Raw genomic sequence first — 22,051 nt, 5'->3', positions numbered from 1 at the left:
CATAGTCAATAAAGCAGAAATAGAGGTTTTTCTGGAACTCGCTTGCTTTTTCAATGATCCAGCAGATGCTGGCAATTTGATCTCTGGTTCCTCTGTCTTTTCTAAAACCAGCTCGAACATCTGGAAGTTCATGGTTCACATGCTGCTGAAGCCTGGCTTGGAGAATTTTGAGCATTACTTTGCTAGCATGTGAGATGAGTGCAATTGTGCGGTAGTTTGAGCATTCTCTGGGATTGCCTTTCTTTGAGATTAGAATGAAAACTGACCTTTTCCAGTCCTGTGGCCACTGCTGAGTTTTCCAAATTTCCTGGCATATTGAGTGCAGCACTCTCATAGCATCATCTTTCAGGATTTGAAATACCTCAACTGGAATTCCATCACCTCCACTAGCTTTGTTCGTAGTGATGCTTCCTAAGGCCCACTTGACTTCACATTCCAGGATGTTTGGCTCTAGGTGAGTGATCACACCATCGTGATTATCTGAGTCATGAAGATCTTTTTTGTACAGTTCTTCTCTGTATTCTTGCCACCTCTTCTTAATATCTTCTGCTTCTGTTAGGTCCATACCATTTCTGTCCTTTATTGAGCCCATCTTTGCATGAAATGTTCCTTTGGTATCTTTAATTTTCCTAAAGAGATCTCTAGTCTTTCCCATTCTATTATTTTCCTCTATTTCTTGCATTGATTGCTGAGGAAGGCTTTCTTATCTCTCCTTGCTTTTCTTTGGTCCAAGGTCAGAAGTAGAGGCTGTGAGGAGATACCCCACGTCCAAGGTAAGGAGCAGCAGCTGCCCTTTGCTGGAGCAGCCGTGAAGAGATACCCCATGTCCAATGGACTACTCTACATAAAGTAAAAACAAAATACCACCCTTCACACCCCAGCACACCCTTTCCCCTTACCTTGCTCACCATTCTCCACTCAATCAGCATCCAATTGACCACTATGGTTATTTAGTCGATAAGTCGTGTCCGAAACTTTGTGACCCCATGGACTGTAGTCTGCCAGGCTCCTCTGTCCATGGGATTTCCCAGGCAAGAATACTGGAGTGGGTTGCCATTTCCTTCTCCAGGGAATCTTCCTGACCCAGTGATGGAACCCACGTCTCCAGCATCTCCTGCATTTGCAGGTGGATTCTTTACCACTGAGCCACCTGGGAAGCCCCTAATTGACCATATATCTCATTCATTATCTGTCTTCACTCTAGAATAAAAGCTCCATTTCAAAAGAACTTTTATTTGTTTTGTTTCCTACTATACCCTCAACACCAAAAAAAAAAAACCCATAAGTAAGGGTTTAATAATATTTGATGAAGGAACAAACCTTTGGAAAACTGCTTTTTAGACAATAAACATTTATTGTAACATCAAAAGGTATTTCAACTTATAATATCGCAAACTATGTTTTTCCATAAGCAGGCATGAAAAGGTAAATTAAATATTACTAGATAAAATATCAAGCACATGTATGCTTCCCCTTGAATATAAACCATTCATTTCCAAAGGGAAGCAAAGAAATAGCTAAGAACCCAACATGTAAGAAATTAAAACCTGATTTTAAAGAAATCAAGGAAAATAAAGTATGTCAGACTTTTACAAAGCAAAATTGAAACAAAGTTATCATTTGAATCTCATTTCTCCAACTAAATTAATGTATTCTTGCTGCAAGGCTAAAAGCTAACATAGAAAGCATTTCCTAACTCAGCAAAACAAGCATTTATTACTTGCCAAGTCAACAGGGAATTTGGAACGGCAAAGAATACAGGCTAGAAGGAATCTCAAGAATCATCTAGTATTAATTAACCCTTTCATTTTTACAAAAAAAGAAACTGAGGACCTGAAATGACCTGTGGGGTACTAAAAAGTGTCCTATGTCAAAATCAGCAATAACACTGGTAGCCAAAAAAACCAAACCATTTTGTTCAGTTGTGATTCTTGATATAGTGATAGTCAGCTTTTAAAGACTCAGAGACAAAATACATCTCCATAGAAACAATATTCCCAAGTATACATGTGAGGCTGACAGGTATGTTCTTCTATACAGGTTTTCATATCCCAAGTCAACACACAGGACTTGGGATAAGGAGGTACTACTGAAAAGGGCAGAGCTTTCTAATCAAACAAGCCTGGATTTGAATTCTGGCTCTACCAAAATCCAGTAGGATCTTAGTTGATCCTAGTGAATCGTATCCCTGTCTAAGCCCCAGTTTTTTTTTCATCAGCAAAATGGGGATAATTAAGACCTACCTTATAACTTTGTCAAGAATGTAGAAGTCATCTAATTAAGAAATTCATAATTTGTGGCTATTAAGTGCAGGCTTTCTGACAATTCATAGTTGCATAATATTCAATGAGAATCGCCAACTTGGATTGTCTCTGTATGTTTCATGATTAACTTAATGCCAGCAGACTAGCTTCTAACTGGAATTCTACTAAGAGTGGGGAGAAGGTGATGCTGATGCTACTAACTATAAGAATTTATCAATTAGTTGACAGCAGCCATTAGGTGCTACTTGTTTGAGGTAAAATAAAGGTTGCTTAAGATTATTTCTAAGATGCAAAAGTTGAGTGACCTGTTTCTGATTATAGAGTCACAAAGTCATATCAATTATACCACCTTGAAACAGGAAGAGATCTCATGAGGTATCCAGCAAGAATTCTCTCCACAATATATTAGATTACATTAAAATGACCAACTTCTACTAAAAGGCTTCTAGTTGAAACCAGGCTCTCACTCAAACAGGTAGCAGTTTTTTATATTTTCTGACTCTTGCAATTATCAGAAAGGGTTAAAATAGACAAGTAATGAAAAAGTGAATGATAACAAATAAAAGGTACCCCACACTCACATACTTTTAGAAACGAAAATCTTTAAGTATTTTTATTTGGGGGTAAGGAAAGATATCCTATGTAATAACAATTCCATAATATAAAAGTCAAGTTCCAAAAATGCATCTTGAAGCTTATATTTCTATCCTCAGAACTAAATATGTCTTAGAAGCTCTGCCTTAACAATATATATAACACAAAGAAAACATACCTGGGATGATGTCATTGATATGCAAGAGAAGTGTACTTTCAACACTTGCAAAACTACAAAGCTGCACTCCATCAAATCTTCCATCCCAGTTGCCAATAGGATTATCCTAGAAATTAACAGAATAAACTTTAAAATTCTCCTCAATAAAACATAAATATGAAAGCATATTTTTCACAAGAGGATCCTCTAAAAAATGAGATCCAAGAATAATCAAGCCATAGAAACCCACCTGGTGAGCAAGGGATCAAAAGTGTTCATCATACTTGACTGGACAATAAATAGTCGATATAACATATATCTGCACTGGTAGATGCAGTAATCATACACTGTTTCAAACAGAAAGCTGCCCCTAATTAACCCTAGCTTGCTCTAATCATTCCTTCACATTCCCTGAGCACTTACGTAAATGATCAATTTGAATTCCTATATAGATAGGAATTCTTTTCTATAGACAGAAAGTCTAATTTTTCAGTTTTTCTTTTGTCATTTTATAGGTATGCAAGAATTCTCTCCAAACTGGAGATCTTTATATTAATTACTTTATATTCCAGTGTAGCACCAACTTGTCCAGTGCTGTTCATGGAGTTAGATTAAGAAGACAATACAGTCAGACAACTGCCCTGAGCACCAATGTGGACAGCATTCTAAATGGCATTAGAAATAGGAGATGAACACTATTGCATTAGCCAGAACTTTCCTTTCAAGGACTGCACTAGAGGGGTCTGGAACGAATGCTTGCACAAGCCAACTGGAAGACAGACAGAGACGGGGGAGAAGTTGGTGGTGCAACGGCTTGGCAGACACCCCAAGTAAACAAGATGCTTCCTAGACTGCGATATAAGGAGAGGAAGGCCTAAATGGCTTTTGCCAAGTTTGAGGCCTAAATGACCTAAAGCAAAAGGAAACGAACTCCAGTGAACAAGTTCTGAATATTTAAAGAATAATGGTTTAAAATGTGTTTTATTTCTAGCTATCCCGAGGGACCTACGGTATTTAACTCTGGCTCTAACTTTTCACATGGTAAATGTTCAGTAAGTGTTTGTCTAAATGACAGAGTGAGGTTTGCCTAACTAATAGGTATCAAATAGAATTTCCTAGGATTTCCAAGCAAAGTGTAAGAGAAACTTACACTAGAGCATTCATATCCTACCCAAAGTATAACTGAATAGACAAAAATAATCACTGAAAGCACCATGAGTACAAGAGTCTATTACAACCTCTCCCAATTCTTGCTGGTGTTTAATAATGCCGTATGAATTTTCTTCATTATACCTAACAAATTCTTGTTCATATTTTCAATCTATGATAAAAAATGTTCTCAAGCCTTTTTCTTCTCCTCTTAATCCCACAGGTACTGTCCAATCTGCCATATTGAGATGTATTCATTATTAACACTTATGACTGTAAGGTAACACTGAGTGACACAAACGAAAAGACAAATACTGTATGATTCCACTTATGTGAGGCATAGGGAATAAGCAAATACACAAAGACAGAAAGAATTCTGGTTGTCAGAAGAACACAGGCTGAAAGGAATGAGTAATAGGGTGTTATTGTTTAATAGGTACAGAGTTTCATTTGGGGTTGAAGAAAATGTTCTGGAGATGAATAGCAGTGATGGGTGCACAATAATGTGAATGTACTTAATGTCACTTTAAAATGGATAAATTGGTAAATTTTATGTTACATAAGTTTACCACAATAAAAAAAAAAAAGCCTTTTTGAGTGAAATACACCCTATGAAGGCACTGAATTGTTTTTTCCTCTAAAGCAATGTGCTGTTCCTCTATTCAGGCATTTTCCATTAGTGATTTTTACACATAAATCATTAAAATCAGATCAGTCAATAAAATTCAGCAAAATATTACAAAAAGAGAAACACAGATTACCAAAAAAAAAAGCCTTTTCAAAATAAAGAAAACTAAGACATAATGCAATATATTCTGGTGGGGGTTTTTTCTGTTTATTACACAGCAAATTTAAAGACTGAAAACATTATTTCCATTTATTCAGACTGGAAAAATGAGTAACTATAATTCTACAACTAGACTCCTGTCCCATATCAACATTCCTTTACTAAAGATGAGTTAGAACATGCTCTTTAAATTACTACAAATTAGTCCATTTTAAGTATTCAAAGTGTTCACTCTGTACCTAAATTGGTTATAAAACTAACAGATACATACAACAAAGACAATAAAATTCAAAATTTCTTACCATGTCCACACCAACAAAATATCCTAAGCTTTCTTTGCCTGGCAAAACATCACAGAATATAACCGTTCCAGATTCTATAGTTTCTCCAAGCTTCAAAGAAACTCTGGAGTTTATTTCCAAGGGGGGAAGTTCGACTTGCATTGTATCCACTGGACCTGCATAATCACTTTCCAATCCAGTGTCATCATCTTCTATGAGTTCTAGCTTGTCCAACGCAACAAATACTCCACAATCTTCATCACACTGAAAAAGCTGCTTCCCTTGATATACCCCATCAGTGAAACCTTGGCCACGACCTTCTTCCTAGTTTTTTAATGAGAGAAAAAAGAAAATCAGTGACTGATAGAGAAAGATGATCCCTAAGAAAAAAGATGTACTCTGCAGACTTCAGAGAAATCACTGAACAAATTCTAAGTGACACATATAAGAAATATAATTATTAGCAGTTGCCATTGAATATAGAGTGTTCAAAAAATAAGGAAAAAACTGTATCCGATGCTGAAATAAAATTACATGATAATTTTAAATCATAACTCTACTGTGAGAGAGCTTGGGCTGGATTTCACATTGTGGTTTTAACCAAAATTTTGTCATAAAAAGAAAAACTTACTTTAACAGTAATGTTATCTCCATTTATTGAGCACGTACTATGTGCCAGTCACCATGTTAAATCCTGAATCAATATATCACAAAAACACTGCAAGTTGTGTATTAATATCACTATTTCACAGATGAGGATGCAGATTTAGAAAGCAGTTTGGTTAAATAACCCGGTAACTCAGCTAGTAAATGGCATAGCTGGGATTCAATACTTCAATTGTTTTACTATTGCTGCTTAAAAAACTTAAAAAGCAAAGGAAGCATTAAATTGTATTTGCAAGAATGTCAAAATGTAACTAACACTTAAATTCTTAAGAATATTAATTTTGGAAACATTATCACAGAGTTCTTGGTTTTCTTTCCAGTGGAAACAACATGATTTTCACATATATTATCAGGGACAGCTATAAGCCAGTTCAAATTGCTGCAACTTATATATCCAAATTCTGTTACTTAAGAGTATACTTTAAGCTAAGAAACCTACAGATGATAATGTCACAGGATAATTAACAATTTTAAGTAATTTGTTTACAATTGCTGAGTTCATTTTTAACATTCAATGTAAGATCTCTAAGATATGAAAGTCTTCAATAAATACATGATCTATTTGTACATTTCTTCCTATACTTAGTTTTTCAAAGTTTTCAAAGCATTAACTTTCTATCATCTCAATCTACCATTAGAAAGTAAATCCCTAGGATTACAAACATTTAAAAATACAGAATTCTGGGAAAACTTATTTTGTATTCAAAAAAGGAAAAAGAAAAATGCACGTGCACACAGACACAGACACACACACACATAAATACACAGCCCACTAAAATGACTTATCAAACTTACCAGTAATTCTACTCCAAAGAATATTCCCGACACTGTCCTCTCTGCTAATAAAGGTCCTCTGAAGCGCACAACTCCAGGAAATTTTTCTTCCCCAGATCTCAGCTGGACTTTCACAGGGCAGCCCACATCTATTTGGAGGCCTTTACTTAGTCTGTTTCTGTTTTTAAACAAGCTGAACCTCTCTTCACAATTGGTAATTGCCAAAAGTAACTCTGTGAATTTCTCATTTATTTCTACAACATCCTTTTCATCAACAAACAGAACTGCATGTGGTTGCTCTAGAATTTTTAATCCAATCTGATTTTTCTTGCCTTTGGCAGAAGGAATCCTCGAAAGCCCCACAGAACGGTCTTGGATATACTGTCCTATACTTCCCTTTGGTACTTTAAGGAGTTTTTGTGTTTGTTTGTCTGTAACACTGCATTCTTGAAGAAGCAAATAAAAAATCCGCTCTTCCCAGTAGGGTGAAGTAACTTTTTCTTGGCTCCATAAGCCTGAACTCATTGTGATATTAACTCCAAAATATTAACTCAAAAAAAAGGGAATTACTAAGTGTGTAGTAAAACCACAAAAGATAAATTCATTGGCAGTCCCAAAACATGTTTTTAGCAATTTGGTGTCCATGCTGTAAAAAGACAGCAAATCAAAATGCCTGGAGGACAAGCAAAGAGAAACTTTACACTTCACTCTACATGAGCTAAAATTAAAGTCAAAGACTTTTTAAATTCTTCATTCAGCTAGTAAAAACACACACATACACATAATGATATATTTTCAAAAATACCTTAAGAGGTTAAAAGACATACATTATTACTTGTATCTACTGTAATCTTGCATATTTAATAAAGGAGATTCAATTGTAAATTATCTCCAAAGACAATACAATAATGTTTGTTTCCAAGGCACTGAAATTTATGAACTCAGATTCTAGTAAAATATAATCTAATTACATATTCTGACATTTTTAAACTTTAAAAAGTAAAATTAATAGACTCTGCCTAACTTAAATGAATAAGCTGCTGTATTTGGGCAAAACACACAAATCAAAAAGGCTATTATTTCTATACAAGTAGTTTAAGTAAAAAGTTACCCATCACAATTATTATGTTGAACATTTTTATCAATAAAAATACCATCAAATCACATTCTGAAACTTCAACCACAATTCATTTATCTGTGTGCCTTATTTTGATAATGGAACATTTTATCTAACTCAGCTTCATTTTCTCAATCTTACACATTTTGTCCTTAATAGGCAAATGTTAATCATATTAATCATAGCTATCATTTAATCTCTCTCAATCATAAACATCAGATATTATAAATCTGCTTATATTAACAATGTCTTAAAAATCAATTTTGTAGCCATCAAAACTTGGACTACTACATAAGGAAGAAATATAACTGCAGTATAGTATCAAGCATAAAATGTTTTTATACCACAAGTTTAACTATGCAGACTAGGAAGAAAAGATTGTTTCTTTTTCACTTTCAAATTTTCATTTGAAATTTTTACAAGGATACTCATCTTTCACAATTAAAATAGCCTTCTCAACCTTACTTGAATCACAGGCTTAAAACTATACAATTTCATCAATTCAAGTAAAGACTTTAATTCATTATGTTAATTCATTATCTTACTGAAAACAATGGTTCTTAGGTATTCTCTGTCACATGCATGTGGCTATTTGGTTTCTAAATACAGTATTTATTCCATCCTCCTATGAGCAGGTGATATCCATTTCCATTATTCGGGATAACAGCAGCAGGTGACAGCAATATCATATTCATCTATTTTATTCTTGGAGTTAAAAAATAAATATTCCTAAAACTAAAGAACCAAATTTTAAGTTTAGCCATTTAACTTAATGATTAAATACATAACCTGGCAAATCTACACAAAGAATAATATTTCTTTTATAACACATCGGCAGTTAAGGAGGTTTTTCTATGATATAAAGTTTTCATTAATAAAAAGACCCTCTACAAGCTAGAATGAGGCATGAAGACTGCCCAAGACAAGGTAAAGGGCTTTGCTGTTCTTCAAATCAACATCACTGAAATATACGAACAACATTTAGTGAGGGCACGTAGCATAAAGTGGTTTTCTCTTTTTCTATAATGTGTTTGTCTTAATTCCACTTGAGGGCACTACTTCAGCAGAAACAGGATCAATTTACATTTGCCACTTATATAAGACACCTGTGGAAACCCTTATCTTGTCACCATATAAACAAAACTCCTGCAGTGAGCTACCCAAACAGTGACCCAAACATTAATTTGGCTCTATTCCTTAAAAGTTCCCAAATGCAGTATTTGTTATTGCAGGCTAAAATTCTTTTTAAATGTCAGGATTTTTCAACAAAGAAACAGTCTCAATTTTATCTTGAGCACTGAGTTATCGACATAAATGTAAATCATTGTATGTGGCTGTCACTATGAAAAGATGTTTGTCTCTTTGCTAAGAGGTTTTATATTATGCTTTTTCTGAGTTCTTGTATCTGCCTATTCTCTAGATTTACACTCTACCGTTTTCCCTTGCCATCAGCCATTTTCTGTGGTTTCCTGCAACATGCACTTGACTTCTTTTACAGCTTTCCAGCTTACTATTTCTAATCAGTTCTGAGAAGCCAGGTAATGAAATATGGTTGTGTGTTTAAAAAGATAAAACAATAACAAAAAGAGGAATACATAAATTCTGAACAGGTCTTTAGGAGTAAAGCATATAGGCTTTATTTCACAGACATTATTTCTGTTGCTCCAGGTAGGATGAGATGGTTCAAAAGCAACTCCTAAAAAAAGTGAAGTTGCACTGTCCTTTTTCAAATGTATTTAAATATTTTTAGTCAAAATTATTTTTAAAGTATGGCAATTCTGTTTTGAAAAGAATTTTTTTTAGTTCCAACAAATTATGCCTTCAAATATTAAAATTAAAAAATTCTTTGAATCTTCATAATTAGTATATGCCAACAATTCCTGCTGGATTGATTCTCCAGCTTAACAATCCATGTCAGAATTTAAAATAAAAACTACCAGTGCTAATGGAATATTCCAAGACAAAACTAAATTACTATATGGAAGGCATTAGGACACCCTATTTCAAATCAATTTGATTACAAAAGGTTTTTTGCAAATCATTTCAGAGACAGTACACAGTTAAACCAACTACTTTGGTTTATAAGAAGGTTGTGGGCAATTTAACAACAGTTATTATGAACCATATTTTAAAGTGAACTACACAAGAAGCAGTAAATTTTTTCTGACTTGCATTAGCACAAGTAAGAGTGAACAAACTCATTAATAGTAGTTGTCATGTTAGACAACCAGACCAGCCAAAGTGAAAGTTATAAAATATTTTAAAAGCATTATCCAAAAATAAAAAGGATGTGGTTTTTCCTCTTTTAAAGAATACATGAAGAAAGAATAGGTTTGGAACTATCATATTAAAAACTGATTCTCCTGATTGTAACTGACAAAGTTAAACAGGAAATTTTATGGTTCTACTAGAGGTATATAAGACAAATTTAATGATCATTAATATCTCAGTAAACTGGCATTACTGGAGAAGGAAATGGCAACCCACTCCAGTACTCTTTCCTGGGAAATCCCATGGACAGAGAAGTCTGGCAGACTGCAGTCTATGGGATATCACAGAGTCAGACACAACTGAGCACAAGCATGATACTGGCCTCAGAGCAGAATATGCTCACAGAGACTGTTCTCCCACTGTAGAAATGAATATGAGGCCAACATTCTTCTTTCACTGGGACAAGCACAACACTTAGGTCTTAAGAACCCCAAGCAGTAAAAACTGACTCAAGACCATACAAGATTTAAATCACATTGTCAGTGAGTTCTTTATCAATCAAGGTTTGTTAGCTTAGTATTTTTATGCACTCAGCACAGCATTCGAAACTGAAAAATACAGAAGATTTAAGATATGACGGCTGCCCTCATTTTTGTTCTCTTTTTACTTTTCAGGCCTAACTGTTTAAAAATTAACTCTAACAATATACTGTACTTCACTTTGAAACAATTCATCTTAATACCATTGTACTTATTTCAGGCTGGAAAACTAAGTAATACTATAAATGCTGAATGAACAGTCTCAAAGAGTTGTAATACAGTAACATTTTTAACCCTGAAGCTATACTGAATAGGACTTTCTTTTGACATTTCAGATGAGGTTCAGGTCACACAGATATGAAAATATATATGGTTACCTAAGCTTGTTGATGGGCCTGGACCCTGAGTAGAGAATTTAACTGTATTACAATAAAGTCATTAAACCAAGATGATGGTGGAAAGGCACAAATATCAGTTTCCTATCAAATGCAATGAAAAGAAGATGATCAAGAAATAAGTTTTATATGAAAATATTAAAGGTCCAAATTTTTAGTTCTAAAAGATAATATACAGCACAGATGAACAACATTAACTACATAAAACTGACAACAGCTAATTTATCTAGAAGAAACAATGTCATTTTGAGTCTCAAGTTATCAGGTTACTGTTCAAAGAATTCCACTAAAGAAAACAAAAACATACAATTCAGTAACGTTCTGCATCTCCTGAGATACCTGGACTTGTTTTAAAAATCACAAGGGGCTATATAAATCAGAATAAAAATTACAATATCAAAAGCTGCCCATAATTACAAATGACAAAGAAGTATGGAGGTTAGTGTGAATACCCACCAAAAAAGAAGATATACAGAACTTTTTCCAAATTCTTCTAGATAACTAGAATAATTATCATTTTAAAAGAGAATATTTCTCACTGAAAGAACAAGTATGTACATTCCTAAAAAGCAGATTCCAGAATAGCGACCAGGCCAGAAAAGAGTCCATTTTCCTCATAGTTTTACTTGTGACCCAAGAACACACGTATTCAGTCCCTAAAACAAGTGGGATTTATGAGGTTTAAAACCAAGTCCGGCTTCCACATCTACATATTCATGTCAAAAGAACCAGGAACACTCTGGTCTCACCAGAGTTAAACCTGGCCACTACACTTCCAAACTGTGAATTCCCTAAGTCCTTCATCTTTCTATTTCCACTGCCCAAACAAGGGCCTGACAGTATGTTAGACATTCAGTACAGGAGAAAGGAATGAATGATTTGGTTAACTCTAGTAATAATAATGAAAGCCAAATTTCCATTTCCTCATCCTAATCATTTAAATGATTAAAAGCTTCTTTTAAAAGAAGACTCAGAAGTTGAGTATTTAATGGTTTTTACCTAATCTCCTAGATAAAAATTCTAATTCTCTGACTCAATGAAGGAATGGTCAGTCTTTATGCCACTTCATTATTATGCACTTAAGTAGAAATAAATAAGGTAAATTTCACAAATAGGAGAACTTGTTTTGAGGTTCATTTGAAACTGGGTTCCTAGATCCTCACACCATGTCTGATGTCTACATATGGTTGTACAATTCTGTAAAACCAAAGAAAATAGCCTGACAAATTTAAGATCACCTAGTGAGAACAAGGAACAAAATACTGAAAGTTTGATGAATAGGATAATTACTCCTGTCTTCTTATGTAAAGACTTCCTTAAACAAAATCACAGTTCAAGCGGTCCAGATCACAAGAAATCATTCCTGTAGCATGTCTGTTGTTTTATATAACAAGTGCCCTGCTCTTACTAGCTCTTCACAAAAGTTACCAACAAAGAAAGGCTTCTTCCAAAGAGTACTGTAAAATTTTGTAGCAGAACATTAGAGAATGTTCTGGGTATTATAAACACTCACAGTATATGAATTTCCACAAGAATTTCCAGCAAATCATTTTCACCTAATATTGTGCTAGTTCAAATCCACCCACTACCCAGGAGGGAACTGGCAAGCTAAATTCTTAAACCATTCAGTCTCCTCGGGGCGTGAGGGGGTGTGCAGAAAACCAACGCTTGAATGAACACCCTCTCTCAAGGCCTGGATTTTTCTCCAGGAGCCAATGACTGCAAAAGGAACAATCTTATTAAGATCCCTATTAGCTCTAAATCAAAAGCAAGGCAGGGAATGCTCCTTAGTTAAGCTAACCATATAACTTTCCAGGGAGCATGGGGAGAGGATGGGGGCAGGCGGGATGGGGGCTGAGAGACTGAAAGGCTTGGTGGCTGGAAGACGACAATCATCCTAAAACATGCAAATGCCACGGGGCGGAATAGAAAAGATGCCAAGTACATGAATAACTGGGCAGCTGACCCGGCTGAGAACCAAACCCAGGAACACCATCTTCCATCAGGACTTCACGATTTCCCCAGAGATCTTTAATATGACAATAAGGGGGTGGGGGCGGTTGGTGAGGAGGAGAAAAAGAATGAATACCTTGCTTCAACAGAGCGCACCTTTCAACTAAAGAACTCCAGGTTGTTGTGTAAAAGCATCCTCACCCTGGAAAGGGGGAAACTGAAAGAAAAAGCATAACACGCCATTAACGAGGGCAGAACCCCGACTGCTCTTCCTGGACTGGAGCCACAAACACTCCAAAACCGATCGACTGATACACCCCCAAGACACCGGTGGTAAAATTACAACCCTGCGCTCTCGATGCCAACCCGGGCCGTCGGATGCCTCAGTTTCCCGATCTGTAAATGGGGGGCTCAAAAGGGTAGACAGATTCCTGCGCTGCTCCCATACCACGTCCTCTCTTCTCGAGAGGTCCCGGCGACGGTGACCATGCTCCCACGACTCAGGAGCCCTTTCAGGAAGGCCTGGGGAGGTGGGGAAGCCCCGGGGGTGGGGAAGCCCAGGCTGACGTCAGCTGGCTCAGCACCCCGCGGGCCTGGCCGGCTAAGGGCCGGGACAGGTAACGGGTCGGCGACCAGGGCCCGACGCCCGCGGCGGCAGCTCGAGGCGCCCAGAGGCCGGCGAGGGACGCCCGAGGGGCCAGGTCACCCGTCGCTCGCCCGCTCGACCACTCGCTCACTCACTCACCTCGCGGGGCGGGGCGTCGCCCCTTCCCCAGTCTCTCTAGCCCGCTTCCCCGGCTGGCCCTGCCGTCCCACACCCACCGCCCTAGTATTTACCTCAGACGCGAGAGCCCCCGCGCAGCCAAACCTGCTACCTGGGCCCGCCCCCACTTGCCCCGCCTCTGAACCGCCCAGGGACGGAGGGAGGGAGCGGGGGCGGGGGGGGGCAACAGCCGCTCCAACCAATCGCGGCCCGAACTGCATTCCTGCGCACGCCCTGATTGGGCCGCCCTATGATAGACCTTCCTCCAATGGCTGCAGGCCCGGAGCGGACTGAAGGGACTTTCCGCTCCGTCAAGCTCGGTCGAGCCAAAGGGAAAGTGGAAGGGCGGGGAAGAGAAGCGGGGAGATGGGGGCGGAGACCTCTGGCTGATTGGACGAAAGACTGCTGAGGCCGCAGCACCATTGGCTGATACTGGAGCCGGGGCGGGGCGCTGGGCACCTCCCGGCTCCACCTCCCAGGTCTGGGTCTTGGCTTTGGCTTAGCTGTCAAAACTCCTATAGGTTGAGAGTTTGTAGCTGGAGTGGGAAGCAGCACAGAAGCGAGCTAGAAATAGGATTTCAGGATTCCATGAAAAAGCAAAGCTTTAGAATGAGACCGAAGTTTGAATCCTTTGCACTTTCAGTTAGTAGCCGCTTGACTCGGGGAACTCACAACCACTCTGAGCCTCAGTTTCCCCATCTGTAAAATGGAGATAATCAGATTGCCTGTCTTACAGGGTGATTGTGAAAAATCGTATGTAAAATTCCTGAAACAGCAGGAACTCAGTAATGTTAAACCTTTTCCTCTTAGATTCTGCCTGCGGCCTCTGCTGTTTCTGAACCTATGTTGCCACCTATCCTAGTATGGAGGGAGGTCTCCCTGAGGTGATGGAGAAAGAATTTCCACTCGCGGCCTCCTGTGGCTCTGCACCCCTGGCCATCAGCCAGGACTTGGCGTGTAGTTAAAGATCCTTCAATTAGAAGGGAGGTTTCTGAATCCCAAAAGTGCTCAAAATATTTAAGGAAGTGCTTTTTATAATCAGTCCCAGAGCTTTGCAGCATGCCTTGCTGCACTGGATACTCCTGTTAATTAATTTCTTCTCCTTTGACATTTTACATACCAATTATAGGAGAAGGTGATTAATACTGAGGAAGGAAGACATGTGGGGTGTGTGTTTGTGTGTGTGTGTGTGTGTGTGTTTAATCATGAGAGGGAAAATTTCCTCAGTAGAAAGTAACATTTCTGAAGATCTGGGGAATTTACACCAGTTAGTCCCTAAAAGAAGTCACATGAGTTATTACTAACAGTACTGGCAAACAGGCCACCCATCTCACTTGCCATAAGCACCCAGAACGAAATGGACATCTTTTGAAAACCTCAATCCACTCTTGTCCCTCCTTGTTCCATCCTTATATATCCACATGATCACACTACAGGAGAAAGCAATAAAATGGGAATCAAGAGGTTTAACTCTTCAGTGTGGCTTCAGGCAACACTGTTCCCTTCTAGATCAAGATTCTCAAAAAAAAAAAAAAAAGTCAATAGGACTCAGAAATCACAGTCTGGCTGTCTGGAAGAAAAGTACAGCCTGAGGGCTGTTTTTGCTTTATCCATACAGTGAGGAGGAGGCAGTGGAGTGGGGGAGAAAGACTGAATCCTTTTCAACAGGGCAAAAGTTTGCCACACTCCTTACCACTCCCTATTTGATTCTGCTGGCACTTACATTGTCTGCCAACTCCTAAAGGCATTTGGATTTGCTGCTCCTGGCCTAGAACATTTTTGTGTCCTTTTTTTTGTAAATTGTATTTATTTTTGGCTGTGCAAAGTCTTTGTTGGTGTGTGGGCTTTTCTCCAGTTGCAGAGAGCAGGGGCTACTCTCTAGTTGCGGGTGCACAAGTTTCTCACTGTGGTGGCCTCTTTTGTTGTGGAGCATGGGCTCTAGGGCATGCCAGTCTCAGTAGTTGCAGCTCCCGGGCTCTAGAACACAGGCTCAATAGTTGTGGCACAAGGGTTTAGTTGCTCTGCGACATGTGGGATATGCCCTACCAGGGATCGAACTTGTGTCTCCTGAATTGGCAGGTGAATTCTTTAACCACTGAGCCATCAGGGAAGCCCTTCACGTCCTGATGATGGCAGTTGATGCTGTTGAGCCCTAGGAGGCTTCAGGAAGGCTTCCTTCCTTACCAGCAGTGGTCAGCCCTCCTATCACAGATTCCCTGAATCAGACACTGGCAGAGCTCAAATTCATCCTAGAGACAGTCTTCTAAGTCAGACCAGATAAATAGGGCTTATCCCAGTTACTGTCTCCCATCAATTGGTAATGACCCTTAAAATATTGTGTTGAAAATAATTCTTAAGCTATATTCAGGTTCACAGGGAAGAGAAAGGCCTGCCAAGGGATGAAATGGAGAATAGTGTCATGGTGCTATTATTTGCAGTCCTTGGTAAGCCAGCCTCTCATTTTGCAGATGGGAGAAAACAACATGTCAACAGTCACCCATGAGATGAGCTGGGACCCTGATTCTTCTAATTGCAAGCCAGGGCTCTTTCTATCTCTATTTAAATGGATTCTCCAACTGACATGCCCATCCTCTCTGCCTTCCAAATCCTTCTTCATTTAAGGCTTAGTCAGAATCCACCTGCTTCCCAGGGTCTTTGCCATTGGCTCCAGGCCCCACTGATCCCCTCTGTCATCTACCCACCACCCGCAGCCTCTTCCAACTCAGCCTGGCCCTGGCTTCAGTCAACTGGTTGTTGAGTTACTGAGCCGGTAGCAGGAGACACAGTAGTGTAAGAGAGAGATGCCACCCTCACTTGCCCTTTGGCAAGGAAGACACCATAAAGGACATTCTTCTGTGAGGACATCCCCTCACAGTCACTTAATTAGGGAGACTAGAGGAAACCTCAGAAGGAGGACTGCTCTAAGCACACATCAAAGTTGACCGGGCACTCAGGGAAGACCTGTTTGAGGAAGTCATCTTTAAGACGAGGTGGGGGACTTTCCTGGTGGTGTAGTGGGTAAGACTCTGCCTGCCAATGCGGCGGACACGGATTCGATCCCTGGGCCAGGAAGATTCCACAGACAGCAGAGCAACTAAACCCATGTGCCACACTACTGAGCCCACATTCTAGAACCCAAGAGCTGCAACTACCGAGCCTGTGTGCTGCAACTACTGAAGCCCTCGGGCCTATAGCCTGTGCTCTGCAACAAGAGAAGCCCCCACAATGAGAAGCCCCCACACCGCAACAAAGACCAGTGCAGCCAAAAATAAAAATAAATAAAAAAATTTAAAAAGATAAAGTAGGAAAGGTGACTGGTAGTCAAAGTGAGGGGAACATCCCAAGCAAAGGAACCATGTTACATGACATATTAGAGGAACTGGGGGGGGGGGGGCGCAGAGCATAGAAAGTGTGGACAAGAAAGAGCCAGGCAGGCAGAACCTAGTGAACCATGACCAAGGGCTAGCTAGTCTTTAACTCAAGAGCATTGGGAGCCCTCTGAAGGGTGTTAAGCAGGGTGGTAACTGTAACTTGAAAAGACCCTGATGCTGCGAAAGATTGAAGGCAGGAAAAGGGGACGACAAAGGATGAGACAGTTGGATGGCATCACCGAGTCAATGGACATGAGTTTGAGCAAGCTCCAAGAGATAGTGAAGGACAGGAAGCCTGGCATGCTGCAGTTTACGGAGTCACAAAGAGTCGGACATGACTTAGCAACTGAACAACAACTGTAATTCTACACTATCTTACACACTTCTCTATTGCACACAGCAGGACCCAACAAAAAAAACATTGAATTGAATGGAGCTCTTTCCCCCAGGAACTGGGATCCTCCCGGTCACCTGGTAGGGACCTATGACTAAGAGTAACACCCAGTCAGGACTCAACAAAACCTTCTCACGCACGGTCATGATGATTGATGAGGCCTGCCCCAAATTGCTGCCCACAGGCTACCCTCTACTTCCAGCCTCACCAAGTTCAGTGTAAACTTTACAGCCTATTTGCACAACCCAAGGCAAACTCTTGATATTCCGCACTCCCACTGTAATCCTTCCATCTCCCCCATCTCAGTAAATGGAAAGTGCCAGTTTTTCATCCAACCTCCCATGGATCCGGTCATTTTCCCACCATTCCTGTGAACATGTGCAAGAGACATCACTTTGCCAACAAAGGTCCATGTAGTCAAAGCTATGGTTTTTCCAGTAGTCATGTATGGATGTAAGAGTTGGAGCATAAAGAAAGCTGAACACTGAAGAATTGATGCTTTTGAACTGTGGTGTTGGAAAAGACTCTTGAGAGTTCCTTGGACTGCAAGGAGATCGAAGCAGTCAATCCTAAAGGAAATCAACCCTGAGTATTCATTGGACGGACTGATGCTGAAGCTGACATTCTGATACTTTGGCCACCTGATGCAAAGAGCTGACTCATTGGAACAGATCCTGATGCTGGGAAAGATTGAGGGCAAGAGAAGAAGGGGGCAACAGAGGATGAGATGGTTGGATGGCATCACTGACTCGATGGACAAAACCCAGGAGATACTGAGGGACAGGAAAGCATGGCATGCTGCAGTCCATGGCATCACAAAGAGTCGGACATGACTGAGTGACAGAACAGGAACAAACCATGAGGCTAAGTGGGACCAGGTGTCCCCACAGGCAAAGACACCCTACCAGTGCTTTCTCTGTGATAAACCAGCATGGTGTTGCAATCATGGCTGAGTCGAAAGCCCTCCATCTCAGGGATGGGCTTCTCTCTTAGTGAGGGCAGACTCTAGACACAACTGCGTAGGGGTCCCCAACCCCCAGTACGGGCCTGTGGCCTGTTAGGACCTGGGCCGCACAGCAGGAGATGAGCAGTGGGAGAGCAAGCAAAGCTTCATCTGGACATAAGCAACACACCTACGATGTCACTGTTTCCCATCACCCCCAGGTGGGACCATCTAGTTGCAGGAAAACCAAGCCCAGGGTTCCCACTGATTCTGCAGTATGGTGAGGTATGTCATTATTTTATCATATATCACAATGTAGTAATAATAATAAAGTACACAATAAATGTAATGCCCCTGAATCATCCTGAAACCAGCCCCGCCCCCCACTCCAGTGTGTGGAAATGTCATCTCCCACAAAACCAGTCCCTGGTGCCAAAACAGGTTGGGGACCGCTGCAACTGAACATTCTGTCTGGGGGCTTTTACTCCAGTCACCTAAAAGCTCTCTCATGAAATAAAAGAGATTAAAATGCTTTAATCATCTTTAAACGAATCCATGCGAACTATAAATCCTTGCTTCCCATAAGAGTTATTTGCTGTTATTGATAACAAATGAGTTCTGTGTGATTTAGAAAGCCCACAGAGAGTGAAAGGGTTTCATGCTCTCCACTGAGATCTTTGTGCTGTATCTGGAATCTCATTTTGAGCAGCAGACACATCAGGAATAATCTCAGGTCCCAAGCAGCCTTCCTCCCTTAGGAAGGAGACTCTAGAAGTGTCGGGGGGAAAAGTGACTCATTATTATGATCTACCTTCTATTTCTGCTTCTTTTCAGCAAATGAATTCTCCCCTCATACACCAAATATTTGAGGACTTCCCTGGGGGCTCAGTGGTAAAGAATCACCTGCCAATGCAGGAGACTTGAGTTCCATCCCTGGGCCAGGAAGATTCCCACATGCCACAGAACAGCTAAGCCTGTGTGCCACAACTATTGAGCCCATACCCGAGAGCCCAAGAGTCTCAGCTACTGAAGCCTGAGCGCCCTAGAGCCCATGCTCCACAAGAGAAGCCCCCTCCCAATGAGAAACCCTCACGCTGCAACGAAGTAGCCCACACTCGCTGCAACCAGAGAAAGCCTGAACACAGCAAGGAAGACCCAGCACAGCCAAAAATAAAAAAGAAATATTTGAGCACTTACAATGTGCTAGGACCCATTCTGGATTCTGAGGATGCTGCAGTGAGCGTGGCCTAAGTTCTCATGGAGCTGACATTCTAAAGGAAGAAACCACGGGGATGAGCTGGTCATGCTGAGAAAACAGGGTTAAGCAGAAGAGGGGAGAAGAGGGGGTCGGGGACTGCTATTTTAGGTAGATCGTTCAGAGAAAAGCTCCCTTGATGAGGTGGCATGCGAACAAAGACCCAAAGTAAATGAGGAAACTAGCCCTGCTGCTGTCTAGGGAAGAATGTTCCCACAGCGGGGAATAGGCAAGTGTGAAGGTCTGGGAGCCGCAGTGCACTTGGCGTTTTCAGGGAACAGTTGAGAGGCCAGCGTGGCTGGAGTGGAGAGAATAGGGTGTGAGTAATGGGGGTGAGGCCAGAGAAAGCTCAGAGGTGGTCCAGGCCATCAGAGGACCTTGACTTTCACCCGGCACCCAGTGGGAAGTCCTGAGGAGTTTAGATGAGAGTTCTGGCTCCTCTGACTTATGTTTTAATGGGTTTACTCCAAAGGAAAAGGGTCAAAGCAGAGAGACCAGTGAGTGATCAAGCAAAGGTGGACCCCGAAGAAGCCCCTTTCTTCCTAGGGGTGGGGGAGAGCAGGTGGGGAGGAGGAAGATGAGGAACTAAAGGTGTCAAGAAAGAAGATCCAGATAAAGAAGAGATGCAGGGGATTCCCTGGCAGTCCAGTGGTCAGGACTCTGTGCTTCTACTGCCAGGGGGCGGATTACAACCCTCCCGAGAGGAAGGATTTTCAGATAATTGACAGGGGAACAGGCAGCACTTAGGGGTTGGATTTGTGGATTGTTCTGGACGTGATGATAAGTAGGATTAAGTTTAGAGAGAAACAGAGGGAAACCTTAGGGACTCCAAAGAACTTGGATTGCCAGCATGCCCAACTGCAGTTTGCTGCCATGTAATTCTTGGAGGGCAACTGCTCAGGTCAGTCCCCGGTCTTGTTAATGACCTTGCTGCTCGCTGGTACCCTGCCACCCAGGGCCCGAGGGCCCGAGTCCTCCCTGGTGCAGGCTGTACCCAGGTATGTGCCCGACCACCATGTGCCTCACACACTGGTCTGCACCAATCTCCCGAGCAGGAAAGGAGGCGTGAAGATGTTGGTGCAATAATGATGCTGTATGTAATCTCAACTCAGCCCTCTTGGAATGGGATTCCGCCTCCCACATTTCTGTGGGGTGTATTCATTTCAGCATCTGGTTTTGGCACTATAGGTTTTGGGGGAAAAAAAACACTCAGATTGATATATTTTTTTTCTTCTAAGTTGATAGTGAATCTAATTAAAGTCTCAAGCTCTTTAAAAAATTCTGTTGCTCTGGTACCTTTTTTTTTCTGCATGGAAGAATTATATATTCTGAACTATAAATCTGGACTCTATCTGCTCAAGGATAAGCCACTGGCCACTAGCACACATCTTTCAGGTAACCTCCCTGTTGGAGAATTTTGAGTCATAATTCGCAAGTTGTCTGCGGAGGCCTAGAATGCTTTGGATGGATCTACTGGGAAATCCCATGGACGGAAGAGCCTGGTAGGCTGCAGTCCATGGGGTCGCAAAGAGTCGGACATAACTGAGAGACTTCACTTTCACTTTTCCCTTTTATGCATTGGAGAAGGAAATGGCAACCCACTCCAGTGTTCTTGCCTGGAGAATCCCAGAGATGGGGTCGCACAGAGTCAGACACAACTGAAGTGACTTAGCAGTAGCAGCAGCACTGGCCTTTTGCAAGTTAGGAAACATCTACTCTGAGCTTTGACAGTAGTCACATGTCAAGATCTCAGTATCACCCTTACCTGGCTCTCTTGACCTCTTCTCTTCCCATAATCCCTCCCTGGGTTATGTCATCCGAGACCAACGACCCGTGTTCATCTTTTGATGTTGAGGCCCCCCATGCTGTTATATCTGGTGGTGATCACTCCCACAGCCTCCAGATCCCTGCTCTAACTTGGCATCTCCATTTGACTTCTCCACTTAGATTCCTCACATTGGAAAATCCAAACCATAAGTCTCTCTTTCTTCCAAATTTGTTTCCTACCTGTCTTCCCCAGGTCCCTAGTTTCTCAAGTCAGAAATCTAGGAGTCTTGAGAGAGTAGCACTAACACATATGCACTACCTCATGTAACATAGGTAGCCAGTGAGAACCTACTGCAAAGAGCAGGGAGCTCAGCTCGGAGCTCTGTGATGACCTACAGGAGTGGGATGGGGGAGGGGAGGGAGGCTTAAGAGGGAGCTATATATGTATATATATAGCTGATTCATATTATTGTACAGCAGAAATTAACAGAGCATTGTAAAGCGACTATACTCCAATAAAAAAAAATTATTGGGATGCCGGGAAAGATTGAGGGCAGGAGGAGAAGCGGAACGACGGAGGATGAAACGATTGGATGGTACCACCGACTCAATGGACATGAGTTTGAACAAACTCCAGGAGACAGTGAAGGGCTGGGAAGCCTGGTGTGCTG

General features: G+C 40.9%; 1 protein-coding gene across 10 annotated transcripts in view; it reads right to left on the bottom strand.

Moving 5' to 3' along the window:
- Window positions 1-13,795, bottom strand: part of CYLD (CYLD lysine 63 deubiquitinase) — a 71,496-nt gene extending 57,701 nt beyond the window's left edge. For 2 of the 10 annotated variants that reach the window (XM_043898439.1, XM_043898446.1), the window contains exons 1-5: window positions 13,725-13,795; window positions 13,024-13,104; window positions 6,694-7,345; window positions 5,254-5,556; window positions 3,037-3,142 (exon numbers count right to left, since the gene is read on the bottom strand). In XM_043898439.1, coding sequence (XP_043754374.1) covers window positions 3,037-3,142; window positions 5,254-5,556; window positions 6,694-7,197 — 913 coding nt within the window. In that variant the 5' untranslated portion in view covers window positions 7,198-7,345; window positions 13,024-13,104; window positions 13,725-13,795. The other 8 variants (XM_043898441.1, XM_043898442.1, XM_043898444.1 and 5 more) reach the window with 8 other exon arrangements.
- Window positions 13,796-22,051: the final 8,256 nt, after the last annotated feature.

This window comes from Cervus elaphus, chromosome 4 (genome assembly GCF_910594005.1).
Source record: "Cervus elaphus chromosome 4, mCerEla1.1, whole genome shotgun sequence".
Lineage (NCBI taxonomy): Eukaryota > Metazoa > Chordata > Mammalia > Artiodactyla > Cervidae > Cervus > Cervus elaphus.
The sequence above is the reverse complement of the archived record's forward strand: the minus strand, read 5'-3'. Positions and strand labels throughout refer to the sequence as shown.